This window comes from Anser anser, assembly GCF_964211835.1.
Source record: "Anser anser genome assembly, chromosome: 21".
Lineage (NCBI taxonomy): Eukaryota > Metazoa > Chordata > Aves > Anseriformes > Anatidae > Anser > Anser anser.
The window spans coordinates 2,492,126-2,520,081 of record NC_139742.1 but is presented as its reverse complement, the minus strand read 5'-3'; the positions used below and the strand labels follow the sequence as shown (position 1 = coordinate 2,520,081).

Here is a 27,956-nt window from a genome sequence, read left to right as displayed (position 1 = left end):
TAAAGCAATCTTCTTTTGAATTATTATCCCTATTCTGCCATAGGAACATTGCACAGACCAGTGCTGTGTTCTACCCCAGAGGCAGCTCTATTTTAGGAACGACAAAATTATTCCTGTTGGATGTCAGTAAGGTAGTTTGGAAAGGAAAGCTCTGTTACATACCAATAATTAAAACAGTTTTACTGTATTTATTCAGTTTGTAGGGTTTCTGTCCAGCTCCTGTGGGAATGGAGAGGGATAACTTCAACTGTCTATTCTAGGATGAGTTCTGTATTGCACATACGTAGTCTTGGGTCAGAATATCAAGTTCTGAAAACCTACTGGAGGCACTACCACAAGCAGGTTTTATTGCCTCATACAGCATCTTGTGTTTAAGAAATAACTCCAGAGATGTAATGCTGCTCACAGCTAGATTTGTCCAATTTCATTGCTGTTAGCAGCTGCGTTGGGTCTGTCTGATAAGAACATGGAAAGCCACTTTTGTCCAGAAGCAGTGAATCCTTGCTTCTTCTTAAACAGCAAAGTTGGCTCTGCAAGTCTACTGGAAGCAGGAAGGCAACAGTGGTTATTTTGTTTCTCCATGCAGTGTGGAAGGTCCATCATTGGGGTGAGACACGCCAATGACACAAAAGGCTCTTCACAGGCTAGGAGGGCACCGCTGTTGCTCATAGCGAGTGCATCACTGGTGCTTGAGAACCCATCATTTCCTTTCTGTGTGCTTTCAGTTAAAATTGCAGAATTAGGGTGTGATTTGGTTCTTCATGCAGAAATTCATTCATAGCACCAAGAGTTTTTTTTTTCCTGCAGTTTGGCTTCCTGGTTGCTTTTGATTGCTGCAGTTGTAGCAGCACCCCCTTTGCTCCTGGTGGTTTCATCAGGTTGCATATTTGCAGCAGAGAACTGTAATTACATTTTGTAGGGAGGGGCCAGTTGAGTAGTTCTGTCAGTATGCAGGAAGAAGCCATTTATCTGCATGTTCTGACTCTCTGGATACACATCTTCTCTTTCCAGGCAAAAGAGGCTGGTGCCGATGATGTTCTTGACATATCTAAGTGTGAACTTTCAGAGGTATGTTCTCTACAACTTCCGATACTAGCTAACAGGTCTGATTTCTCAGTCTACTCCTTGTTACCAGACATCAGATTTTGTATTATGTCTACGAGCTTCGAGACAGAAATGACCTTGGGCCTGCTTCATTTCTTACTGTGTGTGTTGAGTTCTGTCTTTCAGGCATGGGCTTCCTCCTCTTTTTTGTCCTATCCTATTTGATGTTTCCACACTAATTCTGTGTTGGGAATCCTTTTTCATTTGACAAAATGGGAAGGGCAGAGCAGTCTCAAACCCTCCTTGGTATGACAAATTATGCTAGTCACAAGGGACTTTTTTTTGCAAAAAGCTAACTATTTCTAAGTTAGAGCTACGAAGTCTGCCACTTGCACTTATTTTCTCTGTAAGTGCAAATCCCTGGTTCCAGGTTGCTAGTTGAGGATGGAAATCTCACTTCCAGTTTGGCTTCTGTTATTGTAGCCAACTAAATTAGAAACGAGCTGGCTGCTGGAGTGTGAGTGGTTAGTGACAGATTGCCAGGCCTTCAGTGGAGGTACAGTTTTGTATTCTGGCAGCTAGGCAATCCTGTTAAGCAGAAGCCCATTGCTATTTGACTCTCAATTTTTGTTTATTGTCCTGTGTTTCTAAAACGTTTGTACCTGTGCACCCTTTTGTCACAGGATGCCTTTGCCAAGCAAGCTAATGGTTATTGTATTGCTCTTTGAGGAGAGATTTGGGATCATCCAGGAGAGTATAGCTGTCTACTGTGCAGCATGAAATGGCTTTGCTGTCTTTGGGATGTTTTGTTCCAAGATCAGAAGCCAATGGCATCTTGTGTGTAGGTTTGTGAGCTGTGTGGGACAGTCTGTAAGCCAGTCTGGGTAAAAGGGTGGCAGACAGCACGTGTACTGAATTAGCTCCATTCATAGCTGCAGCTGGTGTTGGATCCCAAGCTGCTTCTTTTGGATTGGTACCCTAAAACGCTGTCTTGCTGTTTCTTTTAGCCTTTGTAGTTTAATAAATAAAGCAAGCCATGAGTTTTGCCTTAAAATTAACTCTGAAATTAGAGCCAAGGCAATGATTTAGCCAATAGCAGTTCCATTCTGCAGAGCAGGTGACAGTGCTCACAGCCCTGGCTGGCACTGGCAGAATTTGCTGGAATATCACTTTTCTGGTTGCCCCTCTCCTGCAGAGCCTAGCACACATGAAGACACTCAGTCCCGATGTTGCTCACCTTTGTCACTTAGCCCACTGCAGCGTGTTTGCCAAGGTTACAAAACCATAGAATACATTTATGTGATGACTAAGGGAAAATATGCCTGAACTCTTGAGTCATCTGTACACTGAATATTAAGTCATGCAGGACCTGGACTCCTGCCTAAGCCTCAGTCTGTTCTGCGCTCTGCGCCACGCTGTCATGTTGTGGAGAGCCACTGCAAGCTGCTTAAATGGAAGCTAACCAGCAAGCACTGGCATCCTGGGCCAAAACAGGTGGCAAAAAATTTTAAGTATCATGCGCATTTTCATTAAAGTTAATTATTCAGACTTTGCAGGTGAATACTGTAGAAGTGCTTAGAAATATAGTATCTTGTGAAGTCTGATGGGACTATTTTTTATTTGTTTTCAGGTTCCTTACGGGGCCTTTGCAACTTGTAAAGTCTTGCAAAAAAAGGTAATGTTACAACTCAGTATTGTTAGATAGTTCTGTTCTTATGCTTGAGTATTACTGTTATATTTGAAATAACTGTATTTAGTTTTTTATGTTGTTTCAGAAGAAGTTTGCTTGTGATGCATTTAGCCATTTGTACGATACTAAATCAAGAGCAATTTGGGCAGAACTAATCCTCTGTGTGTGTTTTAGATATAATTTCTTTCATGAAAGATGAGATGATTAGTTCTATCTTAGCCTATTTAATGATGTTTCTCATGAAAATAACTAAGCTCTTGTTTAGATCTCACATTAAATGTTTGACCTGTGAAAATGCATTTGCTATTTTACTATTTTAATATTTTAGATGATACAGAATAAGATACTGAACTCTTATGCAACCTCTGCAATTAAATCTTAACAAATGTGCTTGTCCTAGACTGTGGTGTCTCTTGTGCTCATGTTTCAGTGGGATTTTTCCTCCTCAGGTGCTGATTATTCATACAAATAATCTTACATCTTTAGTTCCAAAGTCCTGTAGCCTTCTGAGTCTCATAACTGTGAAGGTAATTGTAACTCTTAACTGCTAATTTGCAACCTCTTTTCCTTGCATTCTGGCTGCATTAAAACACACCACCCCCCCAAAAATCTTCCTGTCTGACTGTTGTTCCCAGAAACTGGTAACAAAATGTGAAACCTTCCTTTCGTGGGTTTACAGATCAGCCACCTCCAAAGTAAACAGATAGTGGTAGCTGAGTGCTTTGTCTAAAATCATAGGCAGTCCCAGGCTTCAGTTATCCTCTGCACTACCTCACGCTTCCCCCCTCAGCAGCCTCTCACAGCAGTGGTCCGTCTTGGTGGAAAAGCCAAGGGTGGAGTGTGTTGTGGGGTGGATCCCTCTCTTTCCTTCACTGGTGGGTCACTTGAACGTGAACAAAACTGGTGAAGGGGGACAGTGTGTGACAGGGCAGCGTCGCTGTTCCTGTCATATAAATGGTGAGGGCTTCCAGCTCCACCACCCCTGTGCTGTGGTTCCACAAGAGGCAAGGTCATTCCAGCAGATCACTGCCCCCCAGAGTAGGATATCTTCAGCAGTAGTCCTGCTCTTTCCATGTGCCAGTGCTGGTGTTGGTATTTCCATGTGCTGGTCTTTCCATAGAGCAGTTCAGCTCACTGACCCTGCAGAAAACTTTTTTTTTTTTTCCTGCCAGGCTGGTTTCATGGGGATAATTTAGACACTTGGCTCATCCAATTTTGTGGAACAGTTCCCTTGGTGTCACTCCTCTCCCTAATCATCTGTTTCTTTTTATCAATGTATGGAGGCTGGAGTTTTCATAAGATCTGCAAGAATTAAGAGTTAAGTGCGTGTGTCTTGTTGAAAACTAAAGCCACTTTTTGAAGCCCTATTGGAAGAAAATAACTTTCATTGCTTGATAATTCATGACCTTTCATTCTAGCACCTTAGCGTCTTTCCCCAACATTGTCTGGTGAAATTATCTGCTCTTCCAGGTTCTAGATCTGCATGATAACCAACTGGCATCACTTCCTGTTGATATTGGTCAGCTAACATCTCTTCAGGTAAAAGATTTGCTGTATCCCAAGTGTCTGTAAAAGGCACATTAAGGGACAGCATGAATATGGGGTTCCACTGCTATTTGTCTTATAATTAGCTACAATTTAAATGGTGATCCTCAATGTGTCAGATCTGTGTCATTGACTTTATTGTCACTGTGTTGAACTGGCTTGTTGGAGAGGGAGACCAGGAGAAGAGCATGCTGAATTATATAGCCCCTGCTTAGTGCAAGGGCTGTTAGTCCGAATAGCTCACACTGTGCCAAGCCAGGGCTGTGAGCAAGTGGAGCTGGAGTTTCCAATCCAGTTGGATTCCTAAAATATTCAGATTTTACCATTCTCCCTGGTGTGATTATGTTGAGAACTCAGCGCAGTGTGTCACAGTGCACCTCTGAGGATCCCCTCTGTTTGAGGGCGCACCTTTGGATGCATGGCATCACCACTTGCTCTCCTGTGTGCACTGGGCTGGGGGAGTGTGGCCTGGGAGGAAGGGACACTCAGATTTCCACTCCCTGCATCTGCATTCAGCACCTACTTTGGCTGTTGGCTGTTAATACAGCCAACAATAATGCAGTAGCTAGATGTATCTGTATCCAGGGTTCTAGAAAATCAGAAAAAACTCTCTGGGTTTTCAGCCTACGAATCTATTAATAGACATGCGTTTTTCCTTGTCAGATGATTAAGGGTTCATTCTAATAGCTTTTTCATTCTTATAACCTAGAAGGCAGTATCTAAAATGACTTTCACATTGGCCTTCTGGGCCTGAAGGTAGTCCCAACAGCATAGATGTATAGAAAACCTGAGAACTGTATAAAGAATATCTTGAATATCTTTTCTGTTAATACCTTAGGTCCTAAACCTTGAACGGAATCTCTTAAAATGTCTTCCACAATCTATAGGAGATCTTGCCCAGCTCCAGATCCTCAATGTGAAAGGTATGGCATGTTTCTTCTTGGTGCTCTGGGCAAAGCACCATTTATTTTCTGGGTTGTGTTGAGCTGCATTAGGAATTATACTTTTGAACCAAGGCAGGAACCAAATGGTTTACATTATGAATGTTAAGGAAGAACATGAGACAGATTTCAATTCAAAAATTTCTGTGAGTTATTAGGAGTAACTATGGTTGTTTGCTTCTTAACAAATACACACACTATCTGCCTTGATTTCGTGGCGTATGGTTCAATTCATGGCTCTTGGGTCAGACAATTATCATCAGATGATAATTTCATTCATCCCACTGCCTTTTTTCAAAGGAGAGTTTGTTTGGTCATCATGCCTGATCTCAAGAGCCAAAAGCTTCTCTGTGTGCCTGCACGTTGCCAGCACTTTAACGCCCAAGCTAACTCATTTCTGCGATGAGGGCTGCTAAGAGGGCTCAAGGCACACGTCTTCCTTCAGAAGCATGAGACCTATTCAGAGCTGGGCACCCAGAGCTCACTCCTGTGAGCCTGTGTAACCTTCCAGGTTTGCACAACCCTAAAACTAAGGTCACAATTATATCTTTTTTTTAAGACTCTTGGACGTTTTCCTGATATACCATGCCATAAATCTGGGAGAAAAAGGAGCCTTTGTTACAGGGAGTTGTTGCTGAAACAGGGAAGAAGATGGAGGGCAAGGAACTTGGAGGTGTGGCTCAGCTTATTGCTGTATCCATCTGCAACATCAGGCCTCTGACCTCTAAATTTGCAGTCCCACATTCAGTTCCCTTTCTCTTGTCTCTGGGATTTACACTGAAGGAGGGAAGGCTCCATATTATGAATATTCTCCTAATAAAGAGCACAGGTGGAGTCTGTCGCATTTACCTCAGCCGAGAAGGCTGTTTTGGCTTGTGGAAGTGCTGCTGGATCTGTGCAATTGGGCTGTGTACAAGTCGATCCCATTTACCTTGGTTGTCAGTGGCGGTATTTGGAGTCCTGGTGTGCCCTGTGACAACCCCATCCCTGTAGCAGAGTACAGAAAGCGGCTCACAGGTGTCTCTTACAGATACAGTTTGGTGTTCCAGTAGATGAACGTGCTGGGTGCAGCTTTGGCAAGGTTGCATGGCACTAAATGACTTTTCCCCCCATAGGCAATAAGCTGAAGGAGCTGCCTGCAACTGTGAGTGGCTTGCGGAGTTTGCGCACTCTGGATATCAGCGAGAACCTCCTGCAAGAACTGCCCCGGGTGCTGGCTCACATCCGCACGCTGGAGGTATGCACCCAGCCTGCTGTCTCTGTGTCTCCCCTTCCCAGCTGTTTGTTCTGCTTCAGGCTGCCTTCCTTCGTACTTGCTCTATACAACAATAAATTTAGCATAGAGAATAAGTTTTTAGGGCTTGGGCAGCACTCATTGTAGGGGATTGTAACTTGGCTATATGTGGTTCATGGTGTCCAAAGTTAGTTTTGCATATTCTTCTTGCTTTGTTTTTTTCTGATCACTTCTTGCCATGGCTTAACCATGGCAAAAGTAATCCATAGGAAATAAGCCTCCAAGTATTTTCTGCCACAGCTGCCTCCGAGAGCAGAGGCTGATTCTGACTGAGCAGATTTTCTGAGATGTTTCTGATGAGGTTTTTGCCTCTGTTGCCATGATAGATCTCTGACTCACTGTCAGCCTCCGTAGGTTTCTGGATCCCTGGAGAGCACATTCAAAATGATACAAGCATCAGGATTTTTATGGATTTGTTACCTTCTGGCTGCCAAACTTGTCAGCACTAAACTGTGCAAATGTCAGGCAACAGGGCTGACTCAGACACCAGCACTGAGGATAGGAATAAATGCTATCCTGTCTTGAGCACACATCAGGCTTCACTTCTGCTGTAGGCAGTCTTTGAGATTAGGGATCTGTTCAGCTTGCTTCCCTGTGTTTGATGATAAAGGAGTTCCTTTTTGGGCTGTCCTGCTAAACTCTGCTCAACAGGAGGCAACATTAGGTCCTTTTGTTGGCCACAGGAGAACAAAACAGAAGATGGTCCTTCCACTGGTTCTTACTGGTGCTCCTCTTCTCCCAGTGCCCTTTTTGCATCACCATTCTTCCTGTGTGTCATGCTTAAGGGCTCCAACACACAGCAATGTAGTAGAAAATGCATGTAATTGAGAAGCACTGTGCTTTTTTGTGCTTAAAGACAAAATAGACATGTCTGCATGAGGCGGATGTTCCACTGAAGAACCAGCTCAGAATTTCCTAAATCAGGGACAGCGGAATCACCACTGCTCTGAAAGTTGCTAAACACCCAGCAAAAGTTCAATATAACCTTGCATTTATGTCAGTTTTTGGGGTAATGTGAAATTATCACTTCGTAAGTGAAATTCTGGGGACTTGCAAGGCAAACTGGTTCCGCTACCAGCAGAAAAGGTGATCTGGCAGATTTTCTTTCCCTTTTAATAAATCTAGACATTCAACCGGATATGACATTAAATATTCCATCTACCGCTCCATGTTCTTTGAGAAGTCTTAAAGCTTTGCAGAGGAAAACAATAGCACTGTTAACACGCTGAGACAAATGTTCTGTGGTTTGGTTGTTACTGGGTACAAGTCAAATCTTGCAGTTCACTTTCCTGGGTCCCCAGCCTTGAAGCAGTTGGACTCCGGCTGGGCTGTGAGAATAAACTGGAGCTCTGTGTGTTCTGTTTTGGAGATGCTGACCCTGGACGCTTCTTCCATGACCTACCCATCAGCTGATATTTGCAGTGCAGGTACAGAGTCCATTCAGCAGTTCCTCTGCAAAGGTAAGCAAGAAAAGTCTGTGGATGCTGGTGAGAACTTGGGGGACTGTGCTGTGCTCTAATTAGGTGTTGTGGCATATTCAAAGGTTGTGTTTACAAAGCACAAATATCAGGTTAGCTCTGCTTCAGGTGTTTTCTGATGCTCTGCACATGGGGCAGGCAGGTCAAGGAGTTACGTGTAAGTCCTTGATGGCAGACAGCAAAACCGGAGTCCTTCACTGAGGCTTGCTTCTCACTTGCAAACTGAAATTTATGATGGTTTTGTTAAAACATCAGAACAGTTGGGTCATGGACTTTCTGAGTGACCGTACAAAGTCATTGCATCTCTCTGTGCTTTTGTTTTCTCGTTTGTATTTTCTCCAGTGGGAGGGTTAGGCATTGCACAGATACAGCTGACCCTGCCTTGGGACGAAGAGGTAGACTCAGCAGTCACTTGAGGTCCCTTGTACCCTCATTTTCTGTGAGAAAGGGCGTGGGGGCCTGCGGGCTGATGTGTTCCTAAAAGAAAGATGGAACCAGATGGAAAATTCAGAGGGCAAAGACAATGTACTGTGAGTTTATAAAACACTGTATTTAATACAGGCAGGAAGGTCTGGCAGAGATTTTGTGCAGGAGAAATGCTTTGTCAGACATTGTCCTAATCCTTGACATAAAAGGATGGTCAGAACTTATTATAGTGTGGGCAGCAAACTCTCTTTTGCAGCTCCATCAAAGTGAACATGCCTGTACCTGTGTAAAGGAAGCTTTTCTCTCCGAGTAGGTCAGCAGAGCACTGGCCCAGCTCCAAGTGCTCAGTCTGTTTCTGGAGGGAGTTCTGTCCTCTGATTTTAGAAGTGGGAACAGCATTCCCAGCTTCTGTGCTTCCCTTCTCCACAACCTCCTGCGTGCTGTTGTTTAATTGCCTTCCCGGTGGGAATGGGGTGGCACTATCTCCTCTCCCAGCTTCTTGTTGCTAGACCTGAGCTGAAAGCTCTTGTAGCTACCCATCGATGCTGGGGGAGAGGGAGCGCAGCTGGAAGCTGTCTCACACATAGGCCAGCCCTCAGTCGTGCTGCCAAGGTCTTTAGGCACCAAATGTCTTGTTTTGTGTCTGATCTCTTCCAGAGTGCGGAATTGCATACTACCCTCCCTCACAGTACGTGCTCCCTGCGCTGGAGAGCGATGGAGGAGAAACGTCGGTGGATGGGGTGGACAGGACAGTGCAAAAGTACTTGGAGGAGGAGAGCAAGTGGCAGGTGAGGCTCTCTGCAGAGAACTGTCTCCATCCTTGGAGATATTCAGAACTTGTCAGGGCAAGGCCTGGAGGAATCTGCTCCGACTTTGAATTCAGTGCTGTTGTGAGCAGAAGGTTGTAGTACAGACCTCCAGAGGTCTCTTCTGACCCATTTTTTTCTGTGATTGTGCATATTTTCTGAGCTATGTCAGTTTTAATCATTATCTTGAAAATGACGCATCCAAGGGACAGTAATGACAGTGTGATACAGTGTGTGCAGCATGGTAACACGTTTTTAATAATGTCTTGAGGGACAGCAAACTGCAGAAGCACCTTGTGATTCGCAGCCAAGTGCTGGATATTGCCAGCCCTTCCTGGGAAAGATGAGGCTAGGCCTCTAATTTTGACAAGCTGTGTTAATTCCTGTGCTATTTGTCAACTACAGAGTAAATTTCTCTGCCCCTGGAGAAACATAAATGACTGGGCTTTGTGGATATGTTAATCTTCTTGTGCCTTTGGTTGATGTCTTTACTCAGTTAGGGGAAGATATAAAGTGGGCTAATAATACCTATAAAAATTTGCTCCTGGGAGTAAATATCTGCTGTTTATTTTTCAGAACAAATTCTTGGACTATGAGAAGAGGAAGGTAAGGAAGAACCCTTGCAAGTACTTTTTCTGCAGAGTAGGGCCACTTCTATGTCTTGTTTTCCATTTCTTTATCTGTTTTTTCAGCCAAAACAATGTTTTGAGAACTGAGATCTTGCAGAACTCCGCCCGAACCTGCTCACTCCTCGCTGCAGAACACAGGCAGTAGTGTGGGGAAATCTGTGACTGAATTGTCTGACAAATACAGCCAGTGAGCTGCAGAGTCTCTCATGAGCGAGCAGTTCCAGTTCTCTCTGTTTCTGTTGTACGGGTTGGTGCCCTGGGATGTTGGCTTTGTGACTATCAAATGAGTTGTGGGGAGTTTGGAGACTGTCATAAAAAGAGCAGCAATCTCTGCTTCACAGTTTTTGGGTTCCTGAGGACAGAATATTTCTGTCACCTACTCAAGCCTCCTGTTTTGCCATTTGTCTTTCTCTCTCGTAGTTGAGAGGATTACTGTGCGTTGTTTTACATTGCCAGAATTTGTTCTTGTTTGAGAAGGAGCAGAGCCAGCAGTCTTCTAGTTTCTGGCATTCATCTTTCTTCTTACTCTTCTCAGGAAAAAAAAATGCAGGAGAAGCTTGAATTTGAGCGGCGCCTGAACATGGGGCAAAGAGAACATGCTCTGCTTGTTCAGCAGATCAACAGTCAAAAGGATGAGATACTGCAGACAGTGAGAGAGGTAGGTCTCTTCAGGGCAGGCACTCTGGCCCTGCCACTTGCTGAGGCAGGGCTGTGCTTGTTGCCATAGAGAGACTCAAAGTGGAGTGGTGTTCCAAGTGTCCAAGCATGCAGAAACTTACCCTCTAGAGACAGCAGCTAATTCACTGCATTCAGTGTTTTTCTTCCACTTTCTCTCTGAGGTTATTAGGGACACTCTAACAGAGACTTGACAGGTGGGAGCAGTGATGTTTGGCTGTACAGATTGGAGTACTTCCATTTTTCATCTTTCCCATCTATAGTTCTTTGGCTTCACAGGTTCTCTGCATCTCCTTGAATGCACCTTGAAATGATTCCTCATTTCATTTGGGATTAGGCTGTCCCAGCTGATGAGAGTTCTCCTTTTCATAAGATCTCCCAGGATCTGTCTGGGTCACTGCAACCAAATTGTCCATTATCTGGCCTTGCACAAGACACTGCCCTTCCTAAACTGACCACCTTTGCATTTTTTTTATTTTTATTTTTTGCTTTGGCCTAGGATCAGATGAGGCTGGAGAAGGGTCTGACACAGCACCAGCGCCATTTGGAGGAGGAGCGCCTGAAACTGCTGCAGCAGTTGAAACAAGCAGAGCAAGGCATTGCCAGCCGTATCCAGAAGCTGATAGAGGACAATCAGAGGTAAGGCAGCCCCAGGGTGTCCTGCAGTGAACTCTGGCCCATGGGGGCTCATGTTATTTTGTCCCACTCAGAGGTGTTCATTCCAACCTTTCTGAGTTTTAACAGAAGTGATCGGTCCTGGTACTTAGGAGATTGGTGAAGAATTGAGGGTAAATCCCTGATATGGGATGTTCTCTTTCTGCATTCACCATCCAGCCTGCAGCCTTTGGACAGACCTTCCCAAAGGGCCTGCAGGCTTGGCTACAGAGCCAGGCTGTCCCGGCGAGCCTGTGTTGGACAGACAAACCCAGTGAAGTTGTATGGACCTCTCTGATGTCCTTGCTGTGGATACAGTTATGTTTCTTTCCCTTCTCAGATGGATTAGCTACACTGGTTTTGGCTGTTTGCACTGGGGTCTGTGCTCACAGGTTTGCAAATAAAAATACCAGGATCAATATCTATAGATGGTGTGTTGCTGAACTGACAAAATCCCACTTAAAGAAAGTGGAATTTAGCATCACAAAAAAATGTGTCACACATATCTGACCTAGTGGGTGGCATCCCTGCCCATGGCAGCGGGGTTGGAGCTAGGTGGTCTTTAAGGTTCCTTCCAACCTGAGCTGTTCTATGCTTCTATGATATCTGTGCTGCTGAATTTTTGCAGTGCTGTGGAAAAATTCCTCACGGAATGTACTTATTTGAACACTGGTTCTTAGGTACCACTGACCTAGATATGCTGAATCTCCCATTGTGCTAGTGCTGACACAAGGTTACCAGCCTGCTTAAGGCTGCTCTTTGTGCAGAAGCAAAGTTGTTTTCTGCCCCTTGGGGGGAACAGGGTGTGCTGCTCAGCCAGATGAAAATCTTTTGTTTTATCTTTTTTTAGGCAAAAACAAAGTTCAGACATTCTGAAATCATTGGAGAATGAGAGGTAAGTATCTTGAAATAAAATTTTCCAGAAAAGGGATGAGGAGCTAGAAGGAGGGTTGAGATTTGTTGCAGAGCCACCAGTATGAATTCACTTTAAGCTAGGGGAAGTTCATTTCAGACCTGCTATCTGAAAGGTTTCCTGCTGCTTTGGCTGAAGCAGCTGGTTCTGATCACTGCTGGAGGCAAGATTCTGGACTAGATGTGCCTGAGTTCACTCAGTTTGGCAAACCCCATGAGATGGTGATTGCACCTTCTTTTCATCTCAAAAAGGTCCTAGCTAAGTAGTTTGGGAACAAGCCCCTATATTCCACTATCACGGACCAACAGAAATCTTGTATCTGTTGGAAAGCAAAGCATCTACAAAGGTGGCCCAAAAATGTGTACAGGCTGGGAGGAATACACCAAAGCCAATGCTCCCATTCAGCCAACACTTTGAGCTAGCTTTGCCTCCAATACTGGTTTTCCCCAACTCTCCCCCGCCTATATGTTGTCCCCTCCCTTCAGCCAAGTGTTTGTGCTATGACACAGTAAACTGACCTGGCTGAAAAATAATCTCATTGTATGGCAGATAGTTTTTCAGTCAAACCAGTTCCTGATCTATTAAGTGGTGTTATGTATAATTGTGCTGGAATAAGAATGAGGAGGTGGGGATGGAGGCCAGGCTCCTGCTTTCGGTGTCATTACTCACATAAGTCAGCTTTGAAGTGACCGTCAAGCCTCAAGGGAAAAGAAAGCCAAACAAGGGGCTGGCACTGTGCTTGGTGACGGTGTGTGGACGTTGCACTGATGTTCTTTTTCTCTTTGTTGACTTTCCAGACCCTTGCTAGGTCTTCTGGGATCAGCTTTCCAGTATAAAAAGCAATTGTTCCCACGGTTTATGATTTCTCCCATAGACTTAGAGGACCTTTACCAAGAACACTTTGAGTCTCTGATGGGCGTGTGGCTTTCCTGCACAGGTTGCTTGGTGAATCTGCCCAGCCTTTGGGCTCTGAGCCGGGTGGGCAGAGGAGGAGTGAGATAGTGCTTGTTTGAAGGAGAGGCTGAATTGTTCTTGTTTACTTGCTAGAATAAGGATGGAACAGCTGATGGCAATAACACAGGAGGAGACGGAGCAACTGCGCAGAAGGGAAGTGGCCTGTAAGTGTGGATGACTCTTTGGGGTGGTAAAAGATACTAGAAAGACACGGTTCCTTTGGAGGTGCACTGAATAGGTGATAACCACATGGGAGATGCTCTGTTACACACACGTCTTGGCATGTTGCTTGGTGCAGCAGGGCAGAGTGGCAGGGGGCAGCACGTTTACCATAGCTGATCCAGTGCTTCCACCTGCAGCTCACTGCTGGGTCTCCGAGATGTGAGCTATGCTCCTGGCGTAGTCAGAGCGTGTTGCACGAGCAGTCTGAGACTGAACGTAAGCCATCCCGTGTGCACGCAAAGTGCTTCATATTTTAGAGGTACCAAATGGATGTTAACTGTTCAGGTTCATGAGGCAGGAGGTTTACCAGGAGGTAAGCAACAACGGAACAAGGGAACCATTTCTGCTCCTTATGAACAGGAACAGATCTGATGGGGTTACAAGGGAAATGGTGTGTGTGTTATCACACTAAGGGACGGATTGTTCGTGGTGGGACAGGCAGGGCTGCAGCCCATCTGAGGGTCAGTGGCAGTGACTTGGCTCCTCTGAGCACTGAAGAGATGCAAGCACAGGCAGAGTGGAGTTCGCTCATCTAATTTCCCAGTAAATAGCTACGATTCTGGTAGCTGAATGAATCTGCTTGTAAGTGAATGAAATGGAAAAAACTAGGAGAGGTTGAAATGAGAGAGAAGGCACTGTTAATTGCAGGTTATTGTAGCAGCAGTGGCAGATTAGTGTCTGTTCTAGACACCAGCTCCTGTTTCAGACTGACAGCACTTCTGTCTCCCAGCTGCCATGCAACAAATGCTGGCCGAGAGCTACAAGAACAAGCTCATCCAAATGACCTACGAGTCTCGTCGGCAAGACCTTGTCAACCAGGCCTGCTCCAGGTACAGTGGCAGATCTCTGGGGCTGGAGGTAATGTTGTTGTAAAGTCCCTTTCTTGCCAACAGTCCCTGGTGTAATTCCCATATAAACAGCCAGGAATTCCTGCAGCTGCTGGAATGCAGCAGGACAGCTGTACGTGAGCAGGTGACAATACAATTTAAAGAAACTGTCAAACTTGATTGAATGAGCCACCTTTTAACCACAAGAAAATGCCTGTCAATCATACTTTGAATTAACTATCACATTTTTGCACTGTTTATTTTACCTTATACATTCTGCTAAATATGGAGGTCTTTTTTGTTAGCTAGGTCAGTGTCAAACTGTGGTACAGAAATCCTTTTGTCACTTCCCAGGATTGTCTGCAGGATAATGTTCCTGTTTTCATTGCATTTAATAACTTCTCATGGAGAAGATAAGAATTATGGTGCAGGACTTCTGTTAGCAGCAGCCAGAGCCTTTCATTTGTTGCACTTACTGTGGCGTTTTGATAGTTCTCCTGGACAAATTACAGAGAAAATTGGGATTGTCTTTTCTTCAGATCCAAGTCCAGTTCCTCTGAGACAAGAGAGCTGAGATTTTTTCATGGTCAATTACAGAGTCACCTTCTGTTTCTTAAAAACTTGACTCTGTTCTAAAATGTGGTGTTCCTTGCAGGGTCTTTGGGGAAGTGAAACAAATCAAGAATTTTGGAGGAAAAATTTTTGAACTAGTGGAGTTTATCACCCACAAAGCTATGAGACCTTGAGTCCACTGACACATGAAAGTTGAGACATGTCACTTCAGGAAATCACTGTGTAAATGCCCTGAGTTTCATTCCCATCAGCAATGAAATGGCAGGTGGAATTGAGCAGTGTTACAACAGGATACCTAAAAATCTCACACTTCGCAATATGTGGAAAAGGCACAGAATATTAAAAAGTCCTCTTGACTTTAAGCATTACATGGAGGCTGTTTGTATATATGTGGATCACTTTTCATTGCTATAGGTGCAGAGAACATTCTGGCTCTTTTTATTTGTAAGAATGTGAGAAATTTTAATTGGCAGTTTCTGGCAAACACTGAACAGAAATAACCTCATACACCTGTGTCCTGCCCAGCAGAGGGCAGTGGGCAGGCACAGTCCTGCATGCAAGTGCAGTAATACATGACCACATCGTCTGGGTGTCCTTCATCAGCACACCCTTTCCAGTGCAGAATGTGCAAATTCACCATCTGAGCAGCTTGCTGGGGCAGCTACAGCCCCTGTTTGCACTTCGAGCTGTGCATATGCAGGCAGTGGTGCTTCTGCTCTGGCTAAGGCTGTCGTGCAGGTTTGCTTTGGTTATAGGGAAGGTTTTATATCAGAGCATTCAGCTGTGCCGAGTCATGGCTGTTCACCCTTGTTCTGTAACAAATTCCTCCATTTCTAGATTCTCTGTTACCCACTTTTCCTCTTGTTTGTATCAAGAGTCTAAGACCCAGCAGTAACTCCATGACAAATACATCTTCTTGCAGCCTGGCTGAGATGGATCAGAAGTTCCAGCAAATCCTGGCTTGGCAACAGCTGGATCAGAACAAGGCTGTTAGTCAGATCTTGCAGCAGGTAGGCAAGAGAGCAAATTGTTTGCAGGGGGGCTCGAAGGAAAGCAACTGCATACAAAAGCAGGATTGAGTGGCAGGCATAGGAGCAATGGTGGCAGGACTGGGCTGCTTGCAGAAGTTGTTTTATAGGACAGACACTATTTGCTAAACTTTGAGACTGTCTGGTATTCTAACAAACTGACTTTGTTGGTTGAGAGAAAAATGTATTTATTCTTTAACCAGACAGCAACTTTTCATAAAGGACAGCGGCACAAGTCATCGGAAGCAAAGCTGGTCTGATGATTAATGTAGAGGATTTTGATACAGAAGTCCTGTCTTTATGGCAGATTTCTTGTGTGACTTTAGACAAGCTGCCTATGCCTGTTGAGGCATTTACAAAGCATTTGCTGCTTTTGAATACTTCCTTTTCAACATAAGACCTCTTCAGCTCATTTTTCAGAAGAGCTGGCAAGCCATGGCCTATTACACAGACCTAGCAGCCTGGCTGCTGAGTGCTGCTGAAAATGAGAGGTGAGGTTCTTGTGCAGTATTCAGCTTGTGTGTTTGAAGAACATGACTATGACTTCTTTGTCCAGCTGTAAAGAGGGTTTTACCTTTTGGGACTGTGAGGTCTGTCATGGTGCAATGTGGATACTGTCAATGCAGAGTAAGCGCTATTTAGATGTACGTGAGCCACTGCAAGGTAGCAGAGTTTCTTAGCACATCTGCAGCTGAATGAACAACCCTCACTAAGCAGGATGTTGTCTGTCCCTTAGAGTGAGATGCAGAAAGCTGCCTTTGAAGCTCTCCAGCTGAAGAAGGATCTTATGCATAGACAGATCAGGAACCAGGTGAGTCAGCAACAGAAGGAAGAACAAACAGCTACTCAGCTCATACCATCATTTGATGAGATCCTTCTGAGGAAGATCGAAGTGCTATGAGCACAGAGCAGGGTCTGAAGGAAATGAGCTCTTGTATTTCTAAGAGCTCTGTAACAAAGCATTGGGCAGTGTTGGCTAAACTACAGTTTCCCACTTCCATAGGAGATAGTATAAAGGCAGATTTTACAGCTGGGGAGGTAGTGGAATCGCCATTGCTTCAGCCATCTCAGCACTAATGTGGATGAAATGCTGGAGAGTGGTCACTAGAGGACAGACCTGCCTTGGCTCCGTAGGGATGGTCTGCAATTGCAATTACAATTTCCTTCCGGTTTCCGTAGCCTTAGCAGGGCTGCTGTCTCCACATGAGTCCACTGCATCTCCATCCAGCACATGGGAACTGCACCTTCAGCCATAAGTTCACCTTTTCTTTCCCATTCTCAGCCTGCCTTTCTGAGCTCCATTCTGCAGAAGGTGAAATGCAATAGTCAGGGGGAAGAGCAAGAGCTGGTGGGGAAAGTAGCAGTGGTTGATGCATGGAGATGGGAAGCTGGTTTCTGACACAGTGCTCCAGGAGTCTTCCCTCTCTTGATCTGACACTAGGAGAAAAGTCTCAGGTCTGGAGTTGGTAGATAAGCTTAAGAGCTTTGGTATATTCAGTCACTCAGTGACCGATCTTTGCATTGTGCTAGAAGCCTGTGGACTGTGCACAGATGATCCAGGAGATGATTCTAACAACTCTCCATGGCATGAGTTCCATAAGAGCCCAGCAGTTTGCTTGCACTTGCTTTGGAAACAAAGGGCGTTTGTGCCTTGATACCACAGGGCGGGCCTTTTGCTATTAAAACACATCCCATCCCACCAACATCCTGCACAGCCAGGGAAAGGGCAGGAGCCTTGGGTGCTGCCTGCTGCAGAGCCCCAGTGTCAGCAGGAATTTCGTGGTAGGTGGTGCACATGAAGCAGCATGGCCTGGGGAGAGCAGATAGCCTGGCAGCTAGGTGAGCTGGGCTCTCTTCTTGGCTTTGCTGTGGGGTCTGGGGCAACTCACTTCACCTCTCTGTGTCTCAGTTGCCCTGACTGAAAGAGCATGTATCATGACGGGATTTGCTGAAGCATCTAAAAACCAGGACCCTGCCCCCAGTCCATCTGCAGTTTGATCAGTGGTGCTGTGAGGATTTTGATAACCGGTTGCTGCTTTCCAGAGTGGCTGCAAGGTTTGGCTGAACAAGCTGGTTGCAGTGTGCTTCTAGACTTGAACAGAAGGTGTTTAGAGCAGAGAGGCAATTAGAGAGTGGGGGACATAGCTCTTCAGGCACGGGATGAAGAGCAGCCCTAGAGCATGTGTCATGGAAGGGGACTAGCAGGTTTCCCGAACTTCTGGGCAGCTCTGCAGTGTTGTCCTTCCGAGGGCAGTAGTTAGACCTCGTCTTGAAAGGGCATAAATTAAAGTCATTTCAAATGTCAGTAAAAATGTTTCATCTTCTGTTTAGATTAAATTAATAGAAACAGAGTTATTGCAGTTGACACAGCTGGAGTTAAAGAGGCAAGAACTGGACACAGAGACGCTGCAGGTATGTAGGGCTCTGGGGCTGCCCCACCACCCTCTCTCTGCTCTGGGATCGCAAAAGCTCAACTTGCTTCTCTTGCTCCTTGCAGTTTCCAGATGGTTTTATGCTTAGTCAGATGGGCACTTACCCACAGGACACCAAAAATCTCTCTTTGTCTTGGTAACATGGAAGCATTGCTGCTGCTCTTAAACATCTTGGCGAATTTTCAGGGAACAAATAACCTGCCCCGATAGAAGTGGACAGTTCTAGGTTTGCTGGGTGGGGAAGGATTTTGCGATCCAGTTGTTGGCTGTCCCAGAAACACATGCCTGCTGAGCATCCCATGTCTTCTCACATAGCTGTGTGGTGTTTTGGTTTTAAATACCCGCCGATAGTGGCTGTCAGCTCTTCCCCTTCATTTCTAAGCCATGCCTCTCAGGCTGTTCCACCTCACCATCCCACTGTTCAATGGGTTGAATTCCTCCCCAGTCACTCATTAAGAAATCTCAAGTTTGGCTTAAGCAGCTTGGCTTTAGATTTTGTTACTATGCCTTTGCATCAGTTTTTGTGTTGTGTGGACTTTCTGCCAGGCTAGGTAACCTTTTTGGTCAGCCTGAGAAAAGGAGGATCTGTCCTAGTACCCACCTGCATGTCGGTTGGAGGGCAGCACAGTATGTTTGCTGCTTCAGCACCAGACACCAGGAAATAAGGCATGGGACAGCTTCATCTGTCTGCATCCCCTTTGCCATTTGGCAGTCTACAGCCCAAAAGCTCCTGCTGTGATTGAACCCTTACTGCTCAGGCAGTGCCCACAAAGTGCCTCGGCAGAAGCATTTCTGCAGTCACGTTCGATACCTGCTGTGCAGCAGACTGTTGCTCCTCCTCTAAGATACAGGTGCTTTAGTAATGAGCTTGATAAATCATTTAAAAGCAGGAAGAACTGTAAACAACCTGAGAAAGGAAGGTGTTTGCACGGTTCTCTTGCAAGGTCAGTTTGGGAGAGAGCAATCCTGATGGGGTGTCCGCAGCATGGGTGGGTGGGAGAGTTATTCTCAAGATTAGCTGAACCTGCCTGGGTTTTTCTTCTGGAGCAGCTCCCACTTGTCATTAGCCAGCTCCAGGGAAGAACAGTTTGCTTCCTCCTCCTCCTGAGAAGTGAACTGCAGCGCTCAGCACGTGTCCGGGTTCCTGGGGAGGCTGAGCAACTGCACTCGTCTCTGAAGGCGAAGCCCTGAAATAGTGCAGTGCTTTGCACTGCTGTACATCTTACTGCTTTTGAAGCTAAACTACCACTTTGGGGTAAAAAACTTTCTGCCTCAAGAGCAGAGCTTTGGTGGGTTTCCACCAGTGCAGGTGAGCTGGGCGGCTGCTGCTCCTGGCTGAGAGAGGTGAGCATGTGGCGAGCGGTGCTGCCTGCTGCTGCTCCTGCTCCCTCTGCAGAGGTCCCCGCTCAGCAGAGCTTTCCTGCCTCTACCAGGGCAAAACATCTCTGATCAGCCATGAGAGGCAGGTGTTTGTGTCTCCTACTCAAACAGAGAGCCAGGCCCCTGTGTGGGGTACAGGTAGAAGTCTTATTTCAGTTGCTGATCAGCCAAGGTTTCCCCAGACCACTCCTTCTGGAGGTCAGCCTTCTTAACAGCATCCTCGTCCCTTTGCCCGCGGACTTCTGAAGTCCTTGTGGCTGATGCCTATTGGCCTCTGCTCAGTCAGTGATCTTCTCTGCAGGTGTGAGTTTACTTGGACTGAACCGTGCAGAGACACCCCATGGCCATGAGGGTGTCTGAGGCTCCTGAGACAATTCCCCTCTCCTCGGGTCTCAGTAGCGTGGCTGCGGAAATGGCTTCCCCTTCCCTGGCACACGGAGAGGTTGCGACCTTGCCTGTGCTGCTTACCTGCAGGCTCCTAGACCTGAAGGGAACCATGAACAATTCTGATGAGCACCACTGAGTGAACTTTTAGCGGAGTGATGAACTTTCAGTGGTGTGCTGCAGGCCAGCACGGTCTGGGGCTGTCCTGGGTGCGCTGAGGGTTGGCACTGCTGGCTGGTGGGCAGTGCAGGGCCAGAAGAAATGGGTCTGCCGTGCCAACCCCTACGAGAGGATTGAGGCCATCTGCTCAGCTATGCTGAGGGCCCCCGGAGTGCAGGGCTTTAACATTTGCTGTGACTGTTCTGGGCATGGTGAGTGCTTTGCTGGCAGTCAGGGCCGGGAGGTTGCTCGCAGTGTTGTGGTCTGGAGGTGTGGATGCCAGAGTCCTTCTGTTGCAGGGGGTGATCATGGAGCAACGGCAAGCACTTGGTTACCTGCTGCAGCAGCTCCTCAAAGAAAAGAAGCAAAGGGAAGAAGAATTGCAACAAATACTGGTAACGAAGGCCCCTAGTTATGTGCTGTAGGCAAGGAAGCACGTGGGCTGGCTGCAGGGAGAGAATCCGTGGGTCAGCATGGGGGTAAAGAAGAACAGGGGAGGGCTCCAAGGGGCCGTGTTCAGATCCAGAGACCTCTTTTACTTCACAAAGTGATGATGTAAGCTCTTGGGGCACAGTTAGCCCCAGTCCCTGGTGCAGCATGAGGTACTGCCATCAGAAATCTACCCCATCTGGAAAGGAAATCACAGGGGAGGATGAGCACAATCCTGCGAGGTGTCTGCATGGGGCCTTGTCATTTTGAGGACCTCCAGACTCTCCTGAGCTTCAGGAGACCAGGGCAAAATTCTGCACCCCAAAGAGGGATGCAGAATCCTAGGCTGGATGTGGGATGTGGGGATCAAAGTGGGACCAGGCCGCAGAAGGCCCATCTTACCCTACTGGTGCCCATCTTACCTTACTTGTGCCCACAGCAATGCTCCGAACCAGCTCTGCGCAGCCCAGGCTGCTGCTTTCCCCCCACACATACAGGTCAGGCTGCTCTAAATACCGCTTCTTTCTTATCTCAGGCTGTTGAATGAACGAGTTTGTTTTTCAGCTGGAAATGGAGGCAAAGAGTGAAACCAAACAGGAGAACTACTGGCTGATCCAGTACCAGCGCCTGCTGAACCAGAAGCCACTCTCCCTGAAACTCCAGGTTGCTTCTGCATTTAATATTGCCACTGTAGCTGTGCACAACTAACATGGTGCTCTGCTCATAAGGGAGCAGAGCAAGTAAAGTTCTGTTTCAACTAAACCCCCAAACAGCTCCACTGGGCTCCCCGAACTCACATGCAAATCCATCTAAGCGCTACAGCTCATCTTGGTTTCTGGTACTAAGCCAGGGACCTTGTGCTGTGAAAATAGCTGCAGGGGTGGCCCCAAGGAGGTTGATCTGAGCTCTGCCCATTGTGCAGACCAGCTGGAGTTTGCAAAGCAGCTGGTGCTGCAGTCATCAGCTGGCGAAATGGTTGTTTCATTCTTCCTAAAACACAGTGTTTTGAGTTGTGCTCATAAAACATCTGGGGCCAGAGCTCCTCCAGCTGTTGGGTTTTTGAGCTTTAGAGTCTCTGGGGAAGCAAAATGCTGCGAGCTGGGCCTTGTTCCCGAGAGCAGGAACATGCACGTTGCCTGTCCTTGCTGCCAGCCTTGCGTGGTGACAGGCAGCAGTGTCCCCACGCCTTTTCTCCAGAGTGAAGTCTGGGAGCTTGCCTTGTGTTTTGCAGGAGGAGGGCTTGGAGAAGCAGCTGGTGAACCTTTTAATCGAGCTGTCAGCTGAACAGTACGTGCCTGTCTTTGCACACCATCGAATATCTTTGCAAGTGCTCAGCACCATGACTGCCAGTGACCTGGAAAAGGTACGAGACAGCAGATACACGGCACAGGGCGACACTGACTGTGCACTGGGACAGAACCTGCCTTTACGCCGAGCATGGCTGTGCTCAGGGCTGTGCCCACAGCAGGTCCTGCAGGTGGGAACGTGAGTGCTTCTTGGGTGTCACATCCGTGCAGGGAGAGGTGCCAGTGCTGCCCTGTGCCCTGTCCAAGTAGGTGAAAGCTCTCCTAGAGCACTGGCAGGGTGAGCTGTAACTTAGCTCTGTCTTTCAGTATATGTCCCTCAGAGTTTGCAGTGTCCTCCTGGGGATGTCTCCTTTCTCAGCCCCCTCCGTGCTTTCCCGTCCGAGTGCTAACAGCCCTCCTCTCGCACTGCAGGTGGGTGTTACAGAGACTGGCCTGCAGCGTGCCATCCTCAGGCGAGCTCAGGACATCCTGGCTGTGGCAAAGACGATCCCAGGTAACACCGGCTCTTTTCTGCCTGGTCCTTGGCGTGTTGTGTGGTAGCAGCAGGCCCCCGATCCTTGAACCTGGAGATGCACAGGGCCAGGTGCCTGCTGTGGGGAGCAGAGCCCTGCGAGGCCTGTGTGCGAGCGGGAGAGGCAGGGAGCGCAGCACCACCAAGCCGGCCCCCTCGGCTCTCGTACTCAGAGCCCTGAGCTCCCATCAGCTTGCAGCTGCCCCCATGAGTGCGCAGTGGGTGGGAGGTGGAAGTGCTTCTGGTGCTCAGACCTGCTGGTGCTTGCAGAGCTGCTGAAGACGGTGGATGCCGAGGTGCCTGCAGCCCCAGAGCCCAGCGCCCCCGAGGAGGAGGCTCCGAGCACCGTGGCCCCGACTGCTCCCCCGCTGCGGTGGGATGAGAAGTCCGAGTGCGTTGTCTGCATGGAGCAGGAGGTGAGGCCCTGGCACATGCGTGGGGCCAGAGCAGGGGTGGAGGGGGGGGCCGGCCCAGATGCAGCGCTTGGCGGCGTTCTTCCCTTCATGTCACCAGTGCTTTCTTTGCACAGCACAGGTGCTTGTGCACAAACAGCGCTGGGCTGTGCCCAGGGACGGAGCGCAGGGTGCTGGCTCTGCCTCCCACCCTGTAACACCCGTGGGTGATGCCCAGCTCCTCCAGGACCGTTTCCTCCTGTGCTTTGCTGCGGTGCGGTGGTGCTGGGATGAGTGTTATGGGGCAGCAGCACTCTCTGTGTCCTTTCTGCTCTCTCTTCCCACAGGCCCAGACAGTTTTCCTACCTTGTGGCCATGTGTGCTGCTGCCAGACCTGCGGCAAGCAGCTGCGCGCTTGCCCCCTGTGCCGCAAGGACATCACACAGCACGTCCGCATCTTCTACAGCCGCTAGGCAGGACGGAGTAAGGCAAGGCTGCCCGGCACCACCTTCATCACCCCTTCTCAGGACCATGCTCCTCTGTATCAGTATTAAATACACTCGCACAGCATGGCCAGCACTGCCCTCTCCCTGCACGCAGCCCTGGGCTGGCTGCTGGCTGCACCCCGGGCCTCAGCTGCTGTCCACATTCCCTGATGGTTCATCACTGGGTGATGAAACCGGGCAAACTGGTGCCCCCTCCTCTCCGGCTGATAGATTTGCCTTCAGAAATGCCTCTTGCTCGGCAGGGATGCAGTTAGTGCTGCCTCTGAAGCCCCTGGGACTCTGCACTCCCCTGCTGTGGCCGCGGCACTGCTGTGCTCCTGCGTCAAGCACTGTTGCCCGAAGGTGGGTGAATTCTCCTGCAGGAGGACTCGGCCAGGGGTCTGCAATGCTCTGGGATGCTAACAGTGCCTTGCACCTATGTCATTGCCAAAGGCCTGAGGTTTCTGCACGGGCAACCTGTGGGAGTGTGTCTGGGGCAGCTGGTGGGCTGCAGCCACGTGCAGCGGGTGATGGGGCAGAGTGAGGCGCTCCCCGTCCCCGAAGTCATGCTCCCATGGGAGGGGAGTCTGCAGCAGCCCCAGAACCAGGACTCGAGGGACCCGCTCTGGCCAGAGGAGCCCAGTGGGATTCCCTGTTGAAAACGCGCTGCAAGCAGGAAGTGGTCCTGCCCCCTGAGAGCCGGCACGAGTCCGGGTGGGCTGGGGCTGGGCCTGGCAGAGCTCTGCCTCACGTCTGTCTGTTGGCATTCGGATAGTTCGCCATTGTCATTAATAAGTAACAGTCCCAGTAAGTCTCTTGTCTCTTGACCTTGACGTATAAAATGCAGAGATAAGCCTGGTCCCACTGCAGCCCTTCCCCCAGGAGAAGCTATTAAAAGGCAGCTGGTTTCTGCTGGTTGTGTGCTCCCTTTTTCCTGTCACATGCCTGGCTGTCCCAGTGTCACCTCCTCCTGTCCCACGTCAAAACGGGGAAGAATTTGAGGATCTTGGAGCAGCTCTGATGACTTCCAGGCAGCCGGAGACCTCGGACACCTCTGCAGGGATCACGTTGTGTTTGCTGTGCCGGGGCAGACCGTCCCTGTGCAGCACCCGCGGCACATGTGCGGCCTGGCAGAGGGGCCGGGCGGCCACAGCCACGTGTGCCAGGATAGCCCAGCAGGGGCAGAGCCGCTGGGGCCGCGTGGCCCTCGCTATCTTGGCACAGCCGTGTCCTTGCTGCAGCCTCTGTGCTCGCGTTGAGCTGCGGCCACACAGCTGGCAGGAGCTGGCACGTCCCTTCTAGGGGGAGCTTGCCCCTCTTTGGGCTTCTTGTAGCTATGGTGTTTGGGGCACAGAAGGACGGGTGCAGGTGCTCAGTGTGTCCCAAGAGGAGTCAGGTGCCAGCCTGCCTGGATGAGGCTCAGCAAGGCAGCGGGAAGGCCGGCAGGTCCTGACTGTCCTCTCCAGCAGGCACAGCGCTGCAGGGAGCCTCCCTCCTGCCCCGGTCCCCCAGGGCGGCCAGGACCACGCCAGGCCCCTGTGTCTGGCTGCAGAGGGGTGAGAGACCCGGTGCTGCATCCGGGCAGGGAGGGGAGGGCAGCAGCGATGGTGCAGCCCCACCGTCCAGCTGGTCTCGCAGAGGTGGACGCCCATGTCCCCAAGGGAGCGGTAATCAGTGACAAGCTCTGGGGCAAGGTTCGCTGCCTGCCCATAAACAACCTGTGCTGGACATGCCTGGGAAGCCGGGGGGCGCAGGAGGAGCTGCCCACCCTTGTGCCCCGATGCAGGCAGGATGCTGGGGCACCGCGGGGCTCAGCTGCCCTCCTCTGCCCACCCGTGCTGGGGCAACCTGGCCAATTCCCTGCTGGTGCCACCAGCCTTGGCCACAGACCCCAGAAAACCACCTGGGTTCTGCTGGGCTGGGGCAGGGGCTGGGGCAGGGGCACACTGCTTGCAGCTGGAGTCGGTGGGTGTGGGCAGTGCGGGAGCTCATAACGAGCTGGGTTCAGCCCCTTCCCCAGAACCAGCCCAGCCCTCCCCATGTACACCTTCAGGGCGTGCCAGGCACCTGAGGCCGTGCAGGGCTGGGCTCGCTGGGGCTCTGCTGGCCTTTCTGGCTTTTGCTTGCTGTGGGTCTTTCCCAGTAACTCCCAGAGCCACAAGAACCCCCCCCGGCCATAGTGCAGCTGCTTGTCCCTGGGGCACCGGCAGGGCCAAGCTGCCCTTCGTCCCCAGGGCCACCACAGCCCCACGCGGTGCAGCGCCGACCCCCCTCAGCTGCGTGTGGGGACACCGCCATGGCCTGAGCAGCCCCTGGCAAACGTGAGCGACGTGCCCCAGGTCAGGCGTGAAATGAGGCTGAGCACAAACAGCTCCGGGCGGGGTGCACAGGGGCTGCTTCCTCCTGGTGAGCTCGGCCTAAACCAAAATGATGATAATGAAATGCCCAACACATTGCATTTAGGAAATAATTACAGTATCATGGCTCTGTAAAGGAAAAGGAATTTTAAAAAAAGCGTTCTGTCTCGCGAGTCACAGGGCCATGGGCAGAACATGCAGCCACCCCCAAATGCTGCGTGGTCGTGCATTGGGGTTGATAACCCATCCACTGCGCACACCTGGTGGGACCTTCGGGGTCCAGCCCTGCTTTTGGGATCACCAGGGCATTTGGAGCTGCTGGGGCAGCCCCAGGCCCCCACCGAGCCCCTGCCCCGGGGGCGGCTGCGGGTGCTGGAGGAGGAGCGCGCCGCTCCAGTGCCGCCGGGCACCCCGGGGCCGGGCTGAAGTTCAGCCACGCTCAGCCCCCGCCTCGTGGGGCACGGCCGTCGCCCGCCTCCAGCCTTCAAAAGCAGGTGTGGCCGCGTCGCGCTGCCTGGGAGCGCCATGGCGGCGGGGACGGAGGCCAGCGGGGAGTGCGGGATCTGCTACGAGGCGTACCGGGGGGCCGGGGGGGCCCGGGCGCCCCAGCTGCTGCCCTGCCGCCATTCCCTCTGCCAGAGCTGCCTGCGCAAGCTGGTGTGCCGCGCCGCCGCCGTCGCCTTCGTCAGCTGCCCCTTCTGCAGGATGGTGACGCTGGTGCCGGAGCTGGCCTTGGGTGGCTGTGGAGCGACACCGGCCCTGGGGACCCCGCGTGGCGCCCAGCTGCCGCCCAGGGAGGAGGAGGAGGAAGAAGGCAGCGGTGCCCCCGCAGGTGCCCACCGGGCCCCAGGGCGCTCGGTGGCCATGGAGGTGGCGTGTGCGGCCCACGCGCCCGTCTTCACGGTGAGCGGCATGGTGTCCCCCTGTGGCTTCCGCCGCAGCCCTGAGGCGCCGGGAGCCTTCGTGCTGGGGCTGCCGGGGCGGGGGCTGCTGCTGGACACGCAGCCACCCCTCGCCTCCATGGAGAACCTGCGCCTCGGCTTTGCTGCCGGCATCCTCGTCCTCATCGTTGCCACTTTCTTCCTGCTTGTCTTCCTCAAGTAGGTCTGGAGCGGGAGAGGGGGCTCTTGTCCGGCACCGCAGCCCCTGCTGGGGTCCCAACTCGCCTCCAGGCAGCCAGGACAGACCCAGGTGGGACAGGGGCTTCAGGCTTAGCCCCATCGTGCGCTTTGGATCTCAGTGAGACAGGAAGGGAGAGGATGGAGGATGGGCTCAGCTTCCCCCAGGATCCAGCTCAGCTGTGGGGGGGCTGCAGTGCACTCAGCCGTGGCCGCTAGCAGCACCGCCATGGGCCCCAAGGCATCAGCCTCTTTAAAAATTAACTTCTGTCAGAGCTTGCCTTCACCCCCTGGGGTCTGGCCGAGCTTGTGTTGTGCTTATGACTTTCCTGGAGCCTCTGGACACACTGGTCACAGCTCAGCAGGAGTCGCGGCTGCCTGCTGTGACAGTCCCCAGGACTGGAAAACACCGGCTGCATCCACACTGGGGACCTGAGAGAGAGCCTACGGCCTGCGGGCAATTGTCCCCATGGGGGTGCTTTGAGCGTGTGCGCTCTGCAAGGTGGTGAGGATGATCCATAGGCAGCTGGTGGATACCTTGGTGCACTTCAGCCGTCAGAGCTGGCTGCCATCCATCCCGTCAAGGACTTCAGGACAATGTGAGAGGGGATGGGAAAGGTCCTGCGTTGCTTTCTGTTGGTAAGACATTGTTAAAAAGCAGTTTTTCAATGCTTCTCCTCATGGTGCACAGAGTGGAGCCACAAAGCCTGGTTGGTGCGGGTGTACGCAGAGAGAGGCGGAACCTGGGGAAGGGCACTGCCCAGGAAAGATGAAACATTAAAGATGTACTAAAGGTTGGTCCAGAGCAGTCTCCGGTCATTTATCCACCTGTCTGAGGCAGAGCACTTTGCACCAAGGGTGTTCAGGAGCACAAGGCGCTGTCCCACTCCCAGAAGTGAGGACTGGAGGTGATGAGCAGGGCCCAGGCAAGGAGAGGGGTGTCCCCACCTGCCCCCAGGGTCAAGCCCCATCTCCACCCAGCACCAAGGACTGGAGCCCATCCTGTCCCTCCGCTCTCACTCACCCTCCCTGGGACACGCACCTTTGGCCCCAGACCAGCACCCAGAAGCCAAACCAGGCCCTTCCGAGTCCCTCTTGAAGGTATTTGGTATTGGACTGGGCAAGCGACCCAAGAGCCTGCTGCCCCTACAGGGAGCCCAGAGATTTCTCCCATTCACTGCTCCAGCACCTCACACTAGAGGAAGGTACAGAGGACAAACACAACTCAGCTTAGGTGCTAAGGAAAAAAAGGGGTAGGTATGGGTGAAGGCACAGGAAATTGCCACCACATAGAAACGCTTGC

The 27,956-nt window shown here is 50.0% G+C and overlaps 1 protein-coding gene across 6 annotated transcripts in view; it reads left to right on the top strand.

Moving 5' to 3' along the window:
* Nucleotides 1-27,455, top strand: part of LRSAM1 (leucine rich repeat and sterile alpha motif containing 1) — a 31,866-nt gene extending 4,411 nt beyond the window's left edge. For 4 of the 6 annotated variants that reach the window (XM_083807111.1, XM_083807113.1, XM_083807114.1 and 1 more), the window contains exons 3-25: nt 1,012-1,068; nt 2,675-2,719; nt 3,184-3,261; nt 4,205-4,273; nt 5,118-5,202; nt 6,336-6,457; nt 7,884-7,974; nt 9,076-9,206; nt 9,801-9,830; nt 10,389-10,511; nt 11,028-11,167; nt 12,033-12,077; nt 13,143-13,213; nt 14,002-14,101; nt 15,594-15,681; nt 16,436-16,510; nt 18,031-18,111; nt 20,354-20,449; nt 21,048-21,146; nt 21,715-21,846; nt 22,202-22,283; nt 22,572-22,717; nt 23,041-27,455. In XM_083807111.1, the coding sequence (XP_083663237.1) occupies nt 1,012-1,068; nt 2,675-2,719; nt 3,184-3,261; nt 4,205-4,273; nt 5,118-5,202; nt 6,336-6,457; nt 7,884-7,974; nt 9,076-9,206; nt 9,801-9,830; nt 10,389-10,511; nt 11,028-11,167; nt 12,033-12,077; nt 13,143-13,213; nt 14,002-14,101; nt 15,594-15,681; nt 16,436-16,510; nt 18,031-18,111; nt 20,354-20,449; nt 21,048-21,146; nt 21,715-21,846; nt 22,202-22,283; nt 22,572-22,717; nt 23,041-23,166 (2,112 nt within the window). In that variant the 3' untranslated portion in view covers nt 23,167-27,455. The remainder of the gene's footprint in view (nt 1-1,011; nt 1,069-2,674; nt 2,720-3,183; nt 3,262-4,204; nt 4,274-5,117; nt 5,203-6,335; nt 6,458-7,883; nt 7,975-9,075; nt 9,207-9,800; nt 9,831-10,388; nt 10,512-11,027; nt 11,168-12,032; nt 12,078-13,142; nt 13,214-14,001; nt 14,102-15,593; nt 15,682-16,435; nt 16,511-18,030; nt 18,112-20,353; nt 20,450-21,047; nt 21,147-21,714; nt 21,847-22,201; nt 22,284-22,571; nt 22,718-23,040) is intronic. The other 2 variants (XR_014574410.1, XM_083807115.1) reach the window with 2 other exon arrangements.
* The last annotated feature ends 501 nt before the right edge of the window (nt 27,456-27,956 follow it).